This window comes from Agelaius tricolor, unplaced genomic scaffold (genome assembly GCF_023055355.1).
Source record: "Agelaius tricolor isolate 1412-34295 unplaced genomic scaffold, bAgeTri1.0.p SCAF_14, whole genome shotgun sequence".
NCBI lineage: Eukaryota > Metazoa > Chordata > Aves > Passeriformes > Icteridae > Agelaius > Agelaius tricolor.
In genome coordinates, this window is record NW_027269274.1 from 4701484 (window position 1) to 4717675 (window position 16192).

Genomic DNA, 16192 nt, shown 5'->3' on the forward strand with positions numbered 1-16192 from the left:
CACTCAAGTGGCACTTTGTGATGCATTTGTAAGCAGATGTCCAGACCTCTCCCCCATCTGCTTCTCACCTGCCTTGTCCACACCACTGAGCCTTGGGATAAACATGGGGAGACAATTTAAAGCAATGGGTAAAAAGAGTTCTCACTTCATGAATTACAGGTAGATGCAAAAACTGCTATGAAGATCTACCAACACTCAGCATTCACATGGTATTAATTCTGTCACCAAAGCACTGAGCAGCTAACCATGCCCTAAGTATCCTGACTTAGACAGGTATTGCTGCTCACTGTTAACCATCCACAGAGACTCTAATCCACACAAGAAAAGCCCAAAAGGATTGCATAAATAATAGTATCATCCTCATCTAAAATCGTGAAGGATCACTGAAGGACCACTGAACCTACAGGGTCCCAGGTTCCTTTGGAGCTTCTAGATGGCATTAAGAAATCTTATCTCTTCCCCAAAAAATGCTGCTTTGGGAGATCACCTGTAACCTTCTGCTTATTTCTCAACAGTTATTGGAAATGCAAAATGAACGAAGTCTGGAACAGTAAACATGGCTTATTTTCTATATTTGATGTTTTGCTGTTGCCAGTCAACTGCAATTATCCAAACATGTCAGAGCTGGGGAATACACAGAAATGAAGGCAGCCTCAGAAAACACAGACTGGAGACTGAACATGGTCCCCTTGATGGCTAATAGCAAGTAAACCAAGTGAGACTGCTACAGCAGGACATAGCAATGTATTCTTGCTTGTCATTCACAGTGTCATTGAAAATTTTTATTTAATTGCTACACTTCATTTTATCCTGGAAGACATCTCTGAAATAAACTTTTCCAGTAATTCCAATATTTTTTTTTTTATGCTAAGGAACATATTCTTTAAAATCTCCAGTTTATTGGCCCTTGAAGCTTCCAAAAACCATCTGCATGAAACTGAAGCATGGTCCTATAGAGTCAAGGCAAGATCAGTCCCAGCTAAAGATTAGATGCTCAATTCCATGTGGTATGTATTAAACATAGCTTGGCCTAAGTGCATTGTATGCTGTCCTGATGAACAGAAACAGCTACAGGTTACAGAAAGCCACTTTGTGCACAGCTCACCAAGGAACCGATTCTAGAATTATCCCAGAGCAAGAAACGGCCGAAGTTCATGTTTACTATTTTGGAAGTAATTTCAACTTCAGTGTATGAATTCATAGCAGACAAGTCAGTGCTGGTGCATCAAAGAACAGGAATATTTTAGTCAACAGCCTGGTGGAATTATTATACATGTTAAAGAGTCCAGATAACATCGCGAGCGATGAGCATCTGTCAAGTGCTCTGCACAAACAACACCAAGGCACAGTTCTGCAGCACTGGACATCACCTCTGCTCTGAGGCTGAACTGCTCATTAAATGCAAGGTTATGTTGTAGGGTGCTTTGCATCCATCCACAATGGGCAATGGCAGAGCTAAAAACTAAACTGTGTCAAACAGGGCTGAATCAAGATGAGGAAGAAAACTCGTGAGCCCTTGAGCCATGACTGAAGGATGCAGAAGTTTTGCTCACCAGGTTTTAAGCTTGACCTGTACAATCCACTGTTTTTAGGGCAAAATCCAATAGTTTAGATAAGAAATGCAGCTCCTTGTTTTACTTCAAAAAGCAAACCTGAGGGAGTGCAGCTTGGGGAGATGTGCAGCCTCCTGCATAGTCCATCTTATGTGCACTGAGACAAAGAACTCAGGAAACAGTTTATGTACAACTCAAAAAATAACCCAAAACACAAAAAAAAAGTTCCACACTTTTTTCACTGTGAGGGTCATCAGTACTGGAAGAAGTCATCCAGAGAAGCTGTGAAGTCTCTGTCTTTGGAGATACTCAAAATCCAGCATGACATGGCTCTGAGCAGTGGAGCTGGACAAGATGATCTGCAGAGGCGTCACCTCAGTGACTGAGAGTCTGTCCAGCCACTGGGAAAAGCTTCAGACTATTGAAAACAACTGTATTCCAAACTTTCAGATCCTGTCCCTGTGACACCCAGCATCAGATCTGACAACATTGTGGCTGGCTTTGAGAACAACCCAGTTTTGGATCCAAAAAATTGTGGTCATTTTGAGCTCCTTTTCCAGGGAAGCCACACAAGCCCTCCCTGTCACAGCAGGCAAACACACATGTGGGGGCTGGGGGAACTGTTCTGTGATATAAGCATGTGCAGATCTAAATACTCATCTCAAACATTATCATCAGAACATCAAAAACTAAATGGGCAGTTAAGTCTTTCGGGGGAAAAAAAAAAGAAAGAAAATAAAAACCAGCTGATACTTATCATCCTCTGCTAAACAGATTGTATACCAAAATTCAGTTAATTCTGCATCTCATGTTGAAAAGATTATGAATTTATCTTTTTCTAGTGTGATTTTTCACTTTTCTAAGTAGTATTTCAGTGAAAGTGGAACATATTAAAATCACAGTATCAGGCTGGAAAGTACATCAGGTTTAGGATCTTGCCATATGCTGAACACTCTTCTCCCAATCCAACAACATGGATTTGAGCTCAAACCATGAGCTGAAGCTGAAGCACAAATAGTTCTGAGCAGCACAGCTCGCATGCTTCAGGCTTGGTGGATCTCTCCTGTGTTTGTTACAGGCCTGGGGCTGCAACAAGATGAAACCTACCAGTACAAAACCATTTGAATTATTTAGGATTCTGAAATAAAGACTACACAGAAGTGTTGTGTTGAACAAAGGTCTGATTGAGGCAGATCTTAAAACATATGCTTAACTTCAGCTGGCATTTAAGTCTGATTTCTTTCAAAGAAGCTTCATCCTGAACACTGGATGCTTTCTTAGCTTGCAGCTCCCACTATGCCAAGGATTTAAAGTAAATTTAGGGGGGAGGACAGTCTATGCAGGCATTTGCTCAGGAAGAATGCTTTTGGGAGACACTATACATCATTTTAATATTTCAATTGCTTCTAAAACCTCAAACAAGCCCAAATTGTTTCTAAAATTCCAGCACATCAGACACCTCCCTGAAGTTTCATTCAAATTCTCATCTTTTTCTAACAAGATGCCAGGAAACAGAAAAGAGCCTGTTCCCAAAAATTTCGATAAAATTCAGTTAAATTATCCAGATGGTTTTCATTCCACAGAAAATACTAAACCAGCAGTCTGCAAAGCATAGCGTTTTCTAAATACACAAAATAAAGAGAAAACAATGCACAAGTGGAAAGTGCAAATGCTGAGCCCATTATATTTTTGTTCCAGCAGAAATGCAGCACAATCAATACAATCTTGCAGTTCTAAAGGACCCAGCTTTCTGCTGCCAGGGGTGCTCTGCAGCTGTAAGCACCACCAAATAAACTGCACGCAGTTCAACCACTTAATTTTTCCTGTGATACATGCAGAAAGAAGGAACTGCATTCCCACCCACTTAACCTCCAAAACCCAGCATTCCCCACAGCACAAAAAGCCAAAGAGCACCTGCTGAACAACCTATGTACTTTGAATGACTCTGCAAGCAGCCAAATTTAGCAAATTTGCTATTTTCTCCAAAGCACAGCCTGATTCTGCAGCTCTTAAATACAGGGAAAACTGTCTTACATTAAATAGTGATTACAGATTTAGAATTTCAAGAGCTGTGAAAGTCCTTGCCACAGAAAATAAACCCACTGAGAAGGGATGAGGAGAGATACTGCAATTTTCTGTGCTGTGCTATTTAATAAATCTCAATGCAAAGGAATTCAATTACAGATAGGGAAACAAGCATCTCTATAATTACACAACACCTGAAATCATTCAAATCCACCACCGGCAGAATCAAAAAAACTGATCAGCAAGAGATGAGCCACGAAAAAATACCCCTCTGCAGTCAGAGATGGATATTCATCCCTTTTACATGGCATCTAACTAAAATGTTTCATAGCAACGGGGCAGGAGCTATCCCAGAGCAGGGGATGGGACTCGTTATCACACAAAGCAGCACCATCCTGCCAAGTACACCCCAGAATCGAGAGGAGAAAACAGGCCAGTGAGCAAACTCAGTACTTAAACTGAGTTTCTCACACAGGAAGAAATCCCTGAAGTATTTTTCTTCAGATCATTAGCATGTTTTCTCATGCAGGGCTGCTGGCTGGGCTCACCCGCAGCCCTGCAGCACAGCGACAGCGCAGCGATGCTCCCGCACGCCTTGGGGAGAGCAGGACCCTGCCAGCTGCCCTCTGTGCCTTCCTAAAACAGCTCCTCAGGCTGCCAGGAAAAGCTCTGAGGATGGAAATGGTGGGATCAGCAGCTGAGAAAGCCACCATCAGGTGTCCCTGGTTGAAGCTCACTGCAAGAGCCACCTTTTCTCAGCAGCTTCCTTTCACGGAGCTGGTGCCCAGCGTGCCTCTCAGCACAGCAGAGCAGCCTTCAGGAACACAAAATCACTGGACCTGTTTCTCTGCAGGTCTGTTTATAGTGGTGCTGCAAGGCAAAAAGCCAAATGGTCCCCAGTTCCAAAGAGCAAGTGCCTGAAGATCCCACCTGAGAACCAAGAACACACGCCCCAGACTGGGGCAAGAGACTACTGCAGGCACAGACAGGGAAACTTTGCCTTATGGACATCTTTGCACCCCAGCACAACTCTTACAAGCACCTTCATTAGAAAGACTAAGTGAGGGATAATTATGACTCCTCCACAAAAGAGGACTGCTTTGGAAAGACAGCAATTATTGCCTGCTCAGAGGGATCTCTCCCAGAAAGCAGGAGCTGCTGCAAAGGTAGGGTGGCCAATTCCTTGGGAAATACCAAAAAAGCTGCAAGGAAGACCTCCCTCCCCAGCTCTGAAAATGTCCAGCAGCAGCAGCAGGCCCCTTCCAGCCAACCCTGGTTTTGTTGTAGGTTTTGTTTCCAGCACCTTTGAGAGCCTCCTAACAGGCAGACCCATTTCACACTTTTCTACATTACTGGACACACTTGAAAAACACAAAGTCTTTGCTGGCCCACGGCATCTTCAGGGCTAACAGCCCCTACAGCTTTGTACAGTATCAAAAGTTGCGTTAGCTGGGAACCAAATTATCACTTGCACAGTAGTTTTGCAATTAGATTGAAACTGTAAATTATGCAACCAGCTAAATTAAAAAACAAGTTTGTGATACAGACATAATCTTAATTCAGCTCCTGCCTTACTCACCTTACTCCTTTGTAACTTGTTTCTACACAGATTCAAGCTCCTTTTGCTGTACCACAAATGACTTCACATTCCTAAAAAATTAAGCACTCCTAAGAACTAACGTATGTTTGTCGTCACTCTTAATATCCACCTTTGCCTGAAGCTGCTTCACCAACACACAGCACTCTGAGAGGCCTTTTGGGCATCAAAGCCCACACCACCCTTCAACTTCCTTACCTTCCTGCAACATCTCAGAACTCCTTCCCTTCATCCAACTCTCTCTGCCCCATACATCACCATTCTTACTTTGAGCAGGTCCCCATATGTCATGCTGTGACCTCAAGTATAGAAATTTGGACAGCTACCTTTTAGATGGAGCTGAAAACCATCTAATTCCTGAGCACATCTTGCTTCTTGATAGAACTGTTCCACTTTGTACCAGTAACTATTTTCTGGAGCAAAGTCAGAACATCCAATGCAAATATTCTCTCCCTTGTGTTACACCAAGTCACTCCTGCCCCTACCAGGCTCAAACAACACTATACAATGCAAAATGGAGTAGCTTCTGCAAAAAAAAAAAAAAAAAAAAAAGACACCTCACAAAGTCCATGGTTTATGTTTGGGCACTCCCAAGGACAGTGGGCACTTAAAATCCTGTGTCTTGAGTCACAGTCAGGACTGGAACTCAAAACTTCTATGTGCTGAGTGGACAAAGCTGGGGCAGGGGGATGTCACACTACCTGCTCTTCCTCATTTCTGTCAGAGCACACCTGCCCTGGGCACGTCACTCCAAGGAGGGTTTAGCAACAGCTCCCCTGGACCCAACACCCAACTCAGCTCAGCAGCACCAGCAGCCTCTCACAGCCTGCCTGGCCAGCTCAGGCCAGTGCTCACCAGCTCACTTTGAAGCCACCCTGAGTTCTTTGAGGAACCCAGACACCCACCTTGTGGGGTTTTTTTTAAATTCCACTAGGCAGCAGAAGGCATAGAAATGAGATGATGCAAGGCTAATCCAGAGCTCCCCTAATGAACACAGCCCCGAGTGTCCCACAGGATGTGACAGGTGGAGGGGCAGGCCAGCCCGGCCAAGATGAGGTCACGAAATGAGCACTTTGCACAGCACACTACTCATCTTAAATTCCAAACTCATTATGCACAAGCCTAACAAACAAAGGAGCAGCTTAGCAGATTTACAATGTACCTTCTCCAAGGGTGGAATAATTATTTATCTGATAGCAACCTTCGTGATACAACAGCAATAAATAAATAAATGATCCCAGCAACTCTTGTGAACCGTGCCTGTGGCTTCACTGGACAGACTGACAGCTGTAATGTGCATTTAGATGGCTGAGCTTGGGCAGAGTTGTGACTATTTGCTACAAATAAAATAAAGCTTGCTGGATTGAGCAGAAACCCAAACACAGTAGTTAATGGCATCCAAGGGACACACTGCAAGAGACCCACAGGCCCCTGAACTCCTTCCAGCTTCCAATGGAACAGCCCCTAATTTTTTTTCCCTTTGCTTTTCTCTAAGATCATTCCCTCCTGCATGTGTACACATGTCAATTCCATTCTGATTTCACTCTCTCAGGTTGCAACTTTTATCCAGACTGAAGTTCACAAACATTATAGAAAGGGTTTGTATTCCTAATTTGGCTTTACAGATGCGTATTACCATGCAGCAACACATCCAGAAAAAACATTTCCAAAGTCATACTTTATACAAGCTTTCTCCTTTATTTAGATAAAAACCCAAAGAATTCTGAAAGGAAATAGTACATGTGCACAAAACATGCTCAGCTAAGCTCTCCCACTCAGATCCTTTTCCACTTCTATGGCATTATTCCGACCTCCCAGTTTGAAGCCCCAGAACCACATGTTCCCCTTGCCCATATTCCCAATTTCTCACCATCTGACAGCTTCCTAAGTCTGCTCCCATCTTCTCACCCTGAAACAGTACCTCCAGCCCAAGTTTTCTAGCTGGCTGCTTCTCTTCCAGGAAGGATCACAGCAGTTCCTGTTTTATGTGTTTATATGTTACAACAGGACAGCTGGCAGTAAGATTAGTAACAAATCATGGATTGCTCCAGTCTCCATCCTACAAAGCATCCTTCACTTGGGACATTCTGGTTGTTCCCACTTCTTGTTACTTTTCTCCCACCTCCAGACCCCAATTCCCCTGCCCTACTTGTTTCCCCCATTCCTCCAGCAGTTTGTGTTGTCACATATTTGCAAAGAAAAGAGACACCATCTCAGCATTTGGGTTACAGGCAAGCTTTAACAATATACTATGTTATCATCATGCTGTTTTAAACACATTACAACTGGCAAGATTCCATCACCTAAATATCTCAGAGATTATCAACATCTTTCCAGGAACCCAAAATACCAATATTCACCCGGATTTTCTCAGAATTCACCCCAAATAAATTCTTTAATGTAACAGTAGGCCAAACCAGGCACGTAATCCTTGCACACAGAGATTGCTTTTGTAGTTTTAAACAGACACAGACATCCTTCCAACTCTCCAAAACTTCAGTGCTCTCTTCAGAAGTAGCCTCACAGGGTGGTCTGAGAAGACCAGACCCCCAACATGCTCACCCTGGCTACACCAGCCCAAACAGCAGCTTCAGGTGGGTTTATGCCCATTTTCTGCCAGAAGAGCAGCACAAAGGAAGGTGCAACGTACCTGTGAATTTAGATCAGTATTTTTTGGGGAGCAGTTGAAGAGGATGAATCCAAGTCTTCCCAGAGGTGGCAGCTGCAGCATCGTCCCCAAAGCAACTGTTTCCCTGAGTTGTAATATCCCTATGAAATACCAACTGCAGGACTGGGCTCCAGCCACCTGACACTGGACCTGAGGTGCTCTAGAGTAAGAGAAGAAGGGTCTGAAAAAAAGGCAATTGTTTGCTCTTGATGCTCATTTCTGCATGGAACACAGAATCCATAAACCCCACATCTGCAAATGTATGTCTGCCTGCATTGTAAAGGAATAATCTTCATGGGAACTGATTTAAAAAAAAACTTGTTTACGGTTAGAGGCTGCTAATTACAACATTAAAATACTAGCCCGAACCCCACATTACACTTGCATTCTGTTTTACATAGCAGTACACGTAACAATCATCACAGCAAGCTGCTCTGTTGGGTCATGCTGGAAGAAGTAATTATATATCACAGCAACACAATTTTGCCCTTCAACCTGCCAGTCCAGTCCATGCAGCAGCTGCAAGCAGCAGGTCAGGGTGGGGGGAGTCTGCAGAGTATTTCTACATAATCACTTACCACTGAAGGAAAAAAGCTAAAAACCACCAGCCCCTGGCTTGCATGCTTGGCAGAAAGCTGCTAACACAAACATTACAGCAGGCCTTGCAGCAGGGATGTTACCAGAAAAAGTGAGCTCCATCCAAGGGCACTGTTAGCGTTGAAGTATTAGCTGAGAGTTGTAGTGCAAGCCCTCATTGGTAATTGTCACCTTTTTTGTGCTTGTACCAGTGATACCCACACTATCCTCTTTCACCTGGACACTACTGTGGCCTCTCTGAAACACCTATTCTCAGGTGAAGCCCACAGGCAGCAGTGACTAAAGCCTATGCAAGTCACAAGCTGAATTTCTCGGCAAAGACACTGAGACAGAGCCTTTCAAAAGGCACCCAAAACTGTTGGTGCCCACCCACAGCAAGCAGAGCCTTGGGCTGCCTAACACTGAAAACTGCACTTAACTTCTGCTTCAGATGGACTGGAGAACAGGATCACCTCTTCCAAGACTTTTGCTCCAGTGAACCTAAATATTTCAATCTTGACACTCAAAACAGCATCAGGTTTTTCACAGCTGTTGCAGATAAAGCAGTGGCATAGTTATATTGTGAATATGCAATAAAATTCATTTTCCTACGCTGTTTTTTTTTCACCAGTATGAAATGAAGTGTAAAACTACACACAAGCCATTAGTTGTGCTGTTACTGTTTAACTAGAGATTTAAAAAATAAATCATCACAGTTCTTGTATAATATGATAGTGATGCAACAGTTAACTGTCCAGCAAAATCTGCCATGCCAGGCTGCTTAATCATGTTGTCTTTGTTCCAGCAAAAAATTATATTAAAAGACAGTTAATTTTTCTAAGCAAAAATGTTACAGCCTGTGCATCTCAAAAACTTTTTAAATCCAAAATAGAACGAGACAGACAATAATGGCCAAGAGCCTGACCAGCTTAATGGAAGTTGGACTCTCATTTTGTTCCCAACACTGAAACAGCAGATTGTTCACAGAACACAATTAACAGCCAACACACAATTTCAATTTTTTTTTTAGCAGAAAAGTAAACAGAAAATTACTCCTTCTGTTTCATTTTCCAAGTCTTAAAGCATGTTGCTTTTAAAAGCAAACACAGAAACAGGACAGCATCGTTAAGTGTCAGAACAGGTTTCTCCTGTACCCTCATTTTTAAGCAGCTGTACTAATTTTTTCCTAATCAACTTTTAATCAGAGAACATGTTTAAGAGGCTGAATTTGCTTGCAAAATAGATCTGCAAATCTGCAAATCTCTTCTTCTCTCACTTCCAGTTTTCTTCTAGATCCTGACCAGGCTGTACAGCAGGAATTAGTCATGCTGCCTACCACCGTGCTGGGAAGGACTCTGATACATTGCCCTAAGTGCCAAATAAAAACATACACAGTGCACAAGAGGCTCTGCAATTACTTGTTAATGACAGTGGACAGATTCACAGCAGCCTCACAAATTCTACACCAGAAGCTTGTGAAATGACCTCCACTCTACATGGGGAAATGAGCAGTACCAGGGGCAGCCCAGCTCTCCATCAGCAGGGCTGCACAGGCTTATTTTCAGCCTTTTAAGAGACAGAATATATTGATTCAAATTATCACCTGGAATCTGCAAACCAACAGCAGCCAGCTAGGGAAGTTTCCAGCTCACCAGAAAAGTACGGGTTTATTTCAAGCAGAATGCATATGTACTTGTACACAACTAATGCAGCCAGCAGTTTGATAAATAAAAAGCAAACACATGTGCTTGCTAAAAGATGCACAGTCAGTGCAGCCAGCTCAGCCTCAAAATATCTGTGCCCTCTCTGATCAGCTTGGCAGCCACACAAAACCCTCCCGAGGAAAGCAGGCCAGGGAAGCAAAAAGGTGACGCTCAATAGTTCGTATCAAAGCAAATGCTGAACTGAATTTCATGGGCTATTTCTGTTTCCTTGCTAAATAGCAAAGGCCTACTGCAAATAACAGAGTGAGAGTTTTGCAGGAGAGAAAAGGTCACCCAGGATCTCTCACCATGGCAAATGCTGTGCTACAGACAGGGAGCAGCACCGGCTCCCTGTGTAAAGGAATATACGGAAATACCACTTATTGTCTCCACATGTTTATACCACAGACACTCCAACAGCAGCCTTTCCTTTTAAGACTGTTTTCAAAAAGAAAAAAGTACAAAAAGCTGTGGTGAGGGTTTCCTTCCCAGTGCAGCAAATTTGAGGTGCAGAATAAACATGGAATTATTGACTCAGTCACAAAAATGTTACCGGAGAGATTTCAGAGACATACTTCTGGCTTAGCTCTACTCCCACTGACGTCGGTTCAGACTTTAACCACTGATTTCAGGCAGTGCTGGCCTACGTAGCACTTCCAGCTCAGCTATTATTACCTTTTAGTTTAAAATATGTAATGTTCCTCTGTAACAGACGGAAAAATATTTCAGGAACTTTTTAAATCTGTTCCTCCAAGATACATTTTGATTTTTTTTTAATCACACTGAGACACGGTTCCTGGATGCAAGAACATGTGACCTGTTCTAAATAAAGGATATTTTCCACTTCTTGCACAACTGGAACAGATATAAGCAGTAGCTTGAACAAACTGCATTGCAGAACCCAACCAGAATATAAAACACTTGAACAAGATCCATAAATAGCAGTAATATGAAAAGACTACCTCCAATAAGGCACAAACTCAATGTTAAGCCTAATGTAATCAAGTTCAAATTCAATCACGCTGCAAAGTTCATTTACAAAATTAAATTTGATCATCTGCAGGCTAAGGCACTAGGGCACTTCAGAAGAGTCCTCTTTGGCTCCAGAGTAAGCACACATCTAAAAAACATGTGTCTATATGGTGAAATTAATATTTTCTCAACAATCACTGTGTATTAAAAGGGAAGCTTTAACTAAATGAAAACTTCAACACTGAGCAGTTAAGAGGAAAAAAGCAAAAAAGGAATGCTTTACAGAGGATTCTAACTGGAGAGAGATGAGGCACCAGCTGATATGAGTAAAATACTGAAGGTTTGCACAAAGGAAAAGGTTTTTGGACAGCAGGAATGAAGAGAATTTTATAAAGACATCACTGTTTTAATAATGACAAACTCTACATCCCAATGTTATTGCTCATAAAACAAAAATAAGCCTCCTAAGAAACTATCATGCAAATTAAATCCATTTCCTAATATTTTCTTCCACTAAAAATACTTCAGTAACTGCATCATTCAGGTGCTTTTTAACCAGTCTGAAAATATAGCCAACAGAAAAGGGCACAAATAGCAGTAATTTATCTGCAGGTTTTATTAAGAGCACGGCAGTAAATTACAACAGCTGACAATAATTTGCTGGTGCTTGCCATGTCACACAGACCATCCAAATGGAAACACATTGCAGACAGCAAAAAACTACGGAGAAAATCAACTTTATATAGAAAATTTTGCTGTATTTGCCACATGTGGGTTGGTTTAGAGTGCCCTGTGCAATGGCAGGCTGTACAGCCTTTACCTCCAGATACCAGTTTGACATCCAAAACATTGCCAAATGATTTAAAGTGTCCACATTCAAGATGTAACTCAATCCTCCAGTGCCCTGCTGACTGCGTGCAGACACGTCAGGACCTGTGTTTACTTTTAGTAATAAAATTCCATCGATTTCACTGTACACTGCTTGTACCAGGAAACAAATCTTATTTGCTTGTTCATTACATAAACACGTACATATTTAAGTGTATGTACTTGTAGATTAAAACTATTATACTTTGTGAATATGGCAGGAGAGGAATAAAATATGAATATGAGGGGAAAAAAAATGGATCTCATTGTCTTGCTGGGTAGCCTGAAAGCCCATTTTCCTCCCACAGAGAAAAGTGACTTTGGAGAAACCAAAGCAACTGAAACATCATCTCAGTTTTCAAAGCCATTTGACCATGGCAAATTCCAGAGGTCCCATGAATGTAGGTATTACTTTGCCCAAGGATCCAACTTCTCATGAGTCGGGAGGGTTTGGGAAGTATGGGTTTGACTGATCCATCTCAGCCCCATGTATCCTCTCCACCCCCTGTGATTAAAGCTTTTGCTGGGCTTACATTTTAACTTGGCCTCTAGCATTCAATTGTGGCTTGGCCTAAGTTAGTACAGTATTTACTGCAAAAAGCTTTTATTATTGGACCCCTTGCGGCTTTGGATTGCAGACTTGAATTATGAAACAGGGATGGAGTAACTGTGAGGGCACACTGGAGAGGAGAAATCTTTAACTGGATGTCACATATTGGAAAACAAGCAGTCTGGGAGGAAGCAAATAGGAGAGTTTTACTGAGAGAAGGATGGCAGTATCAGCAGGGCTGAGTTAAAATGGACAACAAAACTGTTTCTTCTTGGTTCAGAGCACTGACATTCTTACCTATTTCTGAGCAGGATGAAATTTTCTCTGTACTCACAATTTCAGCTGCTATGAGTAAGCCAAGATGCTTCTCAACTCTTATGGTTAAAAAGATCAGAGAAAGCCCTGAATGTTGCTAGGAAATCAGCAGTTCTCACCAGGGAAAAGAGCAGATTGCTGTTTAGACTCAGCTCCTCACATCAGCTCTGGTTTGCCTGCTCCCCAGGCACCCTTCCAGAGCCAGGCTGTGGAGAGGGTAAGAAAGCAATTCCCATGGCCACAGTCCCACAACTACACCACTCTGACCTGCTGCTACTCCACTCACTGCTATGCAATTACTCCTGATTTACATCCACAAGAGAAAGCAGCAGGGTGATGCTGATACCCTCGATAATCATCAGTCAGACTGGTTCCAGGCCTGAGCAAAGCTGAAGGCCTACAGAAGTCCTCTGAGATATGATCATGAAACAAACAGGTTTGGGAGCAACTTCTGCCTCCTGTTATCGTCAAGTTTTATCAGCCTGGCTTCAGGGACAGGTTTATATGGACCTGGCAGGGCCCCTGACTCCTTTGCATCTTCATCTCCCACAGTACCAGGAAGACAGCTGAGACTCTCCCTCGAGGTACGAGCGGTACGTGAGCTGGGCAGGCTCCACACTGAGGTTAACATGACAGCTCACTATCTGCCAGAAAAACCATGGATTGTTATTCCACCCTCGGGGCTGCCTCTTCTCACACACATGGCTACATGTGGAGGGACACGAGGCAAGCTGGGACGAGCTGGTCACTGCTCCAAATGCTGTCCTGGAAGCATCAGGGCAGACGATGGCCTGAGGCACCACCAGGGTGTCAGGATGACAGACCCCTTTAAACCCAAAGGGTGGGCAGTAAGGATGAACTGGGGAAATTCACTCCAGGCAAGTTTGAAGTGACAACATTTAGAAGACAGTAAAATACTCCAGTGTTTCATTAGAGAGTTTATTCACTCCTCCCCGAGAGAGGTGAACAATGCAAGGCTGCATTTGGGTCCCAAAGCACCAAGTCACAGGAAGGAAAAGCAGTTGCAGCATCTGTGCAATGTCAAATGCAGACCTGCCACCTAAGCTCCAGTGCAGACCTGCTATCCATGCTCACACCAGGAAAGCACAGACAAACTGCTGACTACAGAGAGGACAGCCACAAAGGGACAACTCCTGCACACCAGTTAGGACACACAGCTGGTACAAACAGGGCTACTGGGCCACAGCACAGCACTCACAACTGCTGCACTCCACTGGCAACACAAGCACTAAACCCGAAGCCCTGTGCACCTCTCAGCTTGCCTTCATCGCAGCTGGAACCCATCAGTGCTGGTGAACCCCATCTGCTCTGCACATTAGCCTGGCTCTCAGATAATTATCTGGGTAATGGCAATTTCCCTGCATAACCTTAGGGAGCAAAGGAGTTCTGGCAACTTCAGTTTGGTTGGATGGCCTGTCAGGCTGCACGTCACCAGCACTACCTGCACCATTTCTGAGCCAGACCGGGGGTACAGTGTGAGGCAGGGCTACTGTGAAGACAGGCCACAGGAGGTGGCCCCACGTCTTTCAGCCCTTGTCACAGCAACAAAATTTTTAACACCTTTTACTACAAACCTTCAGTGTTTCTGAAACATTCAGAAAATGATCAAAAAGTCATTTATTTACTCTGACGTTTGTCTGACAGGCTGTATAATCCAAACTCATTCTAGCGCTTCTTTTTTTAACATTTACATTCTTGTTTATTTTTCCACTACACACAGACGTACGAAGAGCAGCGTTCAAAACTAAAATGTGAATATAGAGACAGGCTAACAACAGACCTGATTACAACACGATACGCTTGCAGCAATGACCTTATATTCAGCAGAGTGCTGCTAAGGAGAGTGTCGAGGTGAAATGGACGGTTCCTTGAATGAAAAAACAGAGGGAGAAACGTGCCATAGCTGACAAGGAGGATGCTCAAGGCGCGGGAGAGCACGGACTTTCTTCTTCCAGCAGCAGGACGGACAACGGGTCGCTAAGAGCCCTCAAGGGAGGGAAACACACACAGACCGCCTTATTTCCCTTTACAGAGCGTATCTACGCGATGCAGCCGCTCCAGATAAGCAAACAGAATCTATTTCAGGGAAGAACCACTCTAGGAAGAAAGTGACCTACCTACCAAAAGTTTTCAGTCCCCAAGCAAGTCACAAACCCGCTGAGGCTCAAAAAAGAAAAACAAACACACGCAAAAATAAACCAAACAAACAACCAAAAGCCAAACAATCCAGAACAACCTTAGGCGCTACAAGACCTTGCAGCTACCAGACCCTCGGCAGCTCCGCGCTCGGACGGGCTCTCGGCCGCGGCGCTCAGCGGGGCAGGCGCGGCCCCGGCCTCGCCCCCGCTCCCGGTGGGGCTGCCCCGGCTGACAGCCGGGCCCGCACGGCCAACAATGCCCTTTACATAACGCGGGCCCGGCCCGCCCTCCGCCAACAACGCCGCTATTATGGCACGGAGCGCTCGGCGGCCGCCCCGCTGCGCAGCGCCGGCCGGGGGATGCTCCGCGCCCGCACCCGCCCGGGTCCCGCGCCCCACCTGCTCTTGAGGGGCTGGCTCTTCAGCTCGTAGTACGTCTTGGGCTCCTCGTGGAACTCCTCGCCCACCTCGAAGTCCGGCACGATCCCCGACTCCGCCTGCATCGTCGCCGCGGCCGCTGCGAGAGGGAGAGACGGGAGGTTACGGCTGCGGCGCCGAGCGAGCCCCGCCGTGCCGCCCGCCCCGCTCCGCGCCGCTGGCTCGGCTCACACACAGCGCCGCCCGCCCCGCCTGGGACTTGTAGTCCGCCCCGGGGCCGGCCCGGCCGCCTCCGCCCGCCGCGCACTACAAGTCCCGCCGCGCCGCGCCGGGAGGGCAGGGCCGGGCCGGGCCGCCGCTGTCAGCCGGAGCGCGGGGCCGCCCGCCCGCCCCGTCCATCCCGCCCCATTGCCAGCCCATTGCCAGCCCGCTGCCATTCCCAGCCCGGCCCGGCCGTGCGCGCCACCTGCCGCCCCCTCCCTGCGCCGCCCCGCCCGCGCCGTGACGTCACGCGGCTCTGACGCCACAGGTGCCGCGCGTGACGTCACGCTGCCCGCAGCGGCCGCGGCCGGGCCTTGGGCCTCCGCAAAGCGCTGCGGGTGTCCCTAAAACGGCGGGATCGTGTGGGCTGGAGGGGACCTTGAAGCACATCTCCTTCACCCCTGCCATGGGCAGGGACACCTTCCACTGTCCCAGGGTGCTCCAAGCCCCTGGAGCCCTCCAAGGCCAACCTGGCCTTGGGCACTGCCAGGGATGCAGCAGCCACAGCTGCTCTGTGCCAGCGCCTCCCCCCATGAGGGAATAGTGTCCTCCTCATACACAATCTAAG

General features: G+C 45.4%; 1 protein-coding gene across 4 annotated transcripts in view; it reads right to left on the reverse strand.

Annotated features, from left to right (window-relative positions):
* The window catches only part of MITF (melanocyte inducing transcription factor), a 99956-nt gene extending 84143 nt beyond the window's left edge, over positions 1-15813 (reverse strand). For 2 of the 4 annotated variants that reach the window (XM_071439358.1, XM_071439357.1), the window contains exons 1-2: positions 15599-15813; positions 15385-15502 (exon numbers count right to left, since the gene is read on the reverse strand). In XM_071439358.1, coding sequence (XP_071295459.1) covers positions 15385-15502; positions 15599-15800 — 320 coding nt within the window. In that variant the 5' untranslated portion in view covers positions 15801-15813. Of the gene's footprint in view, positions 1-7825; positions 8004-15384 lie in introns of all 4 variants that reach the window. The other 2 variants (XM_071439360.1, XM_071439359.1) reach the window with 2 other exon arrangements.
* Between the last annotated feature and the right edge of the window lie 379 nt (positions 15814-16192).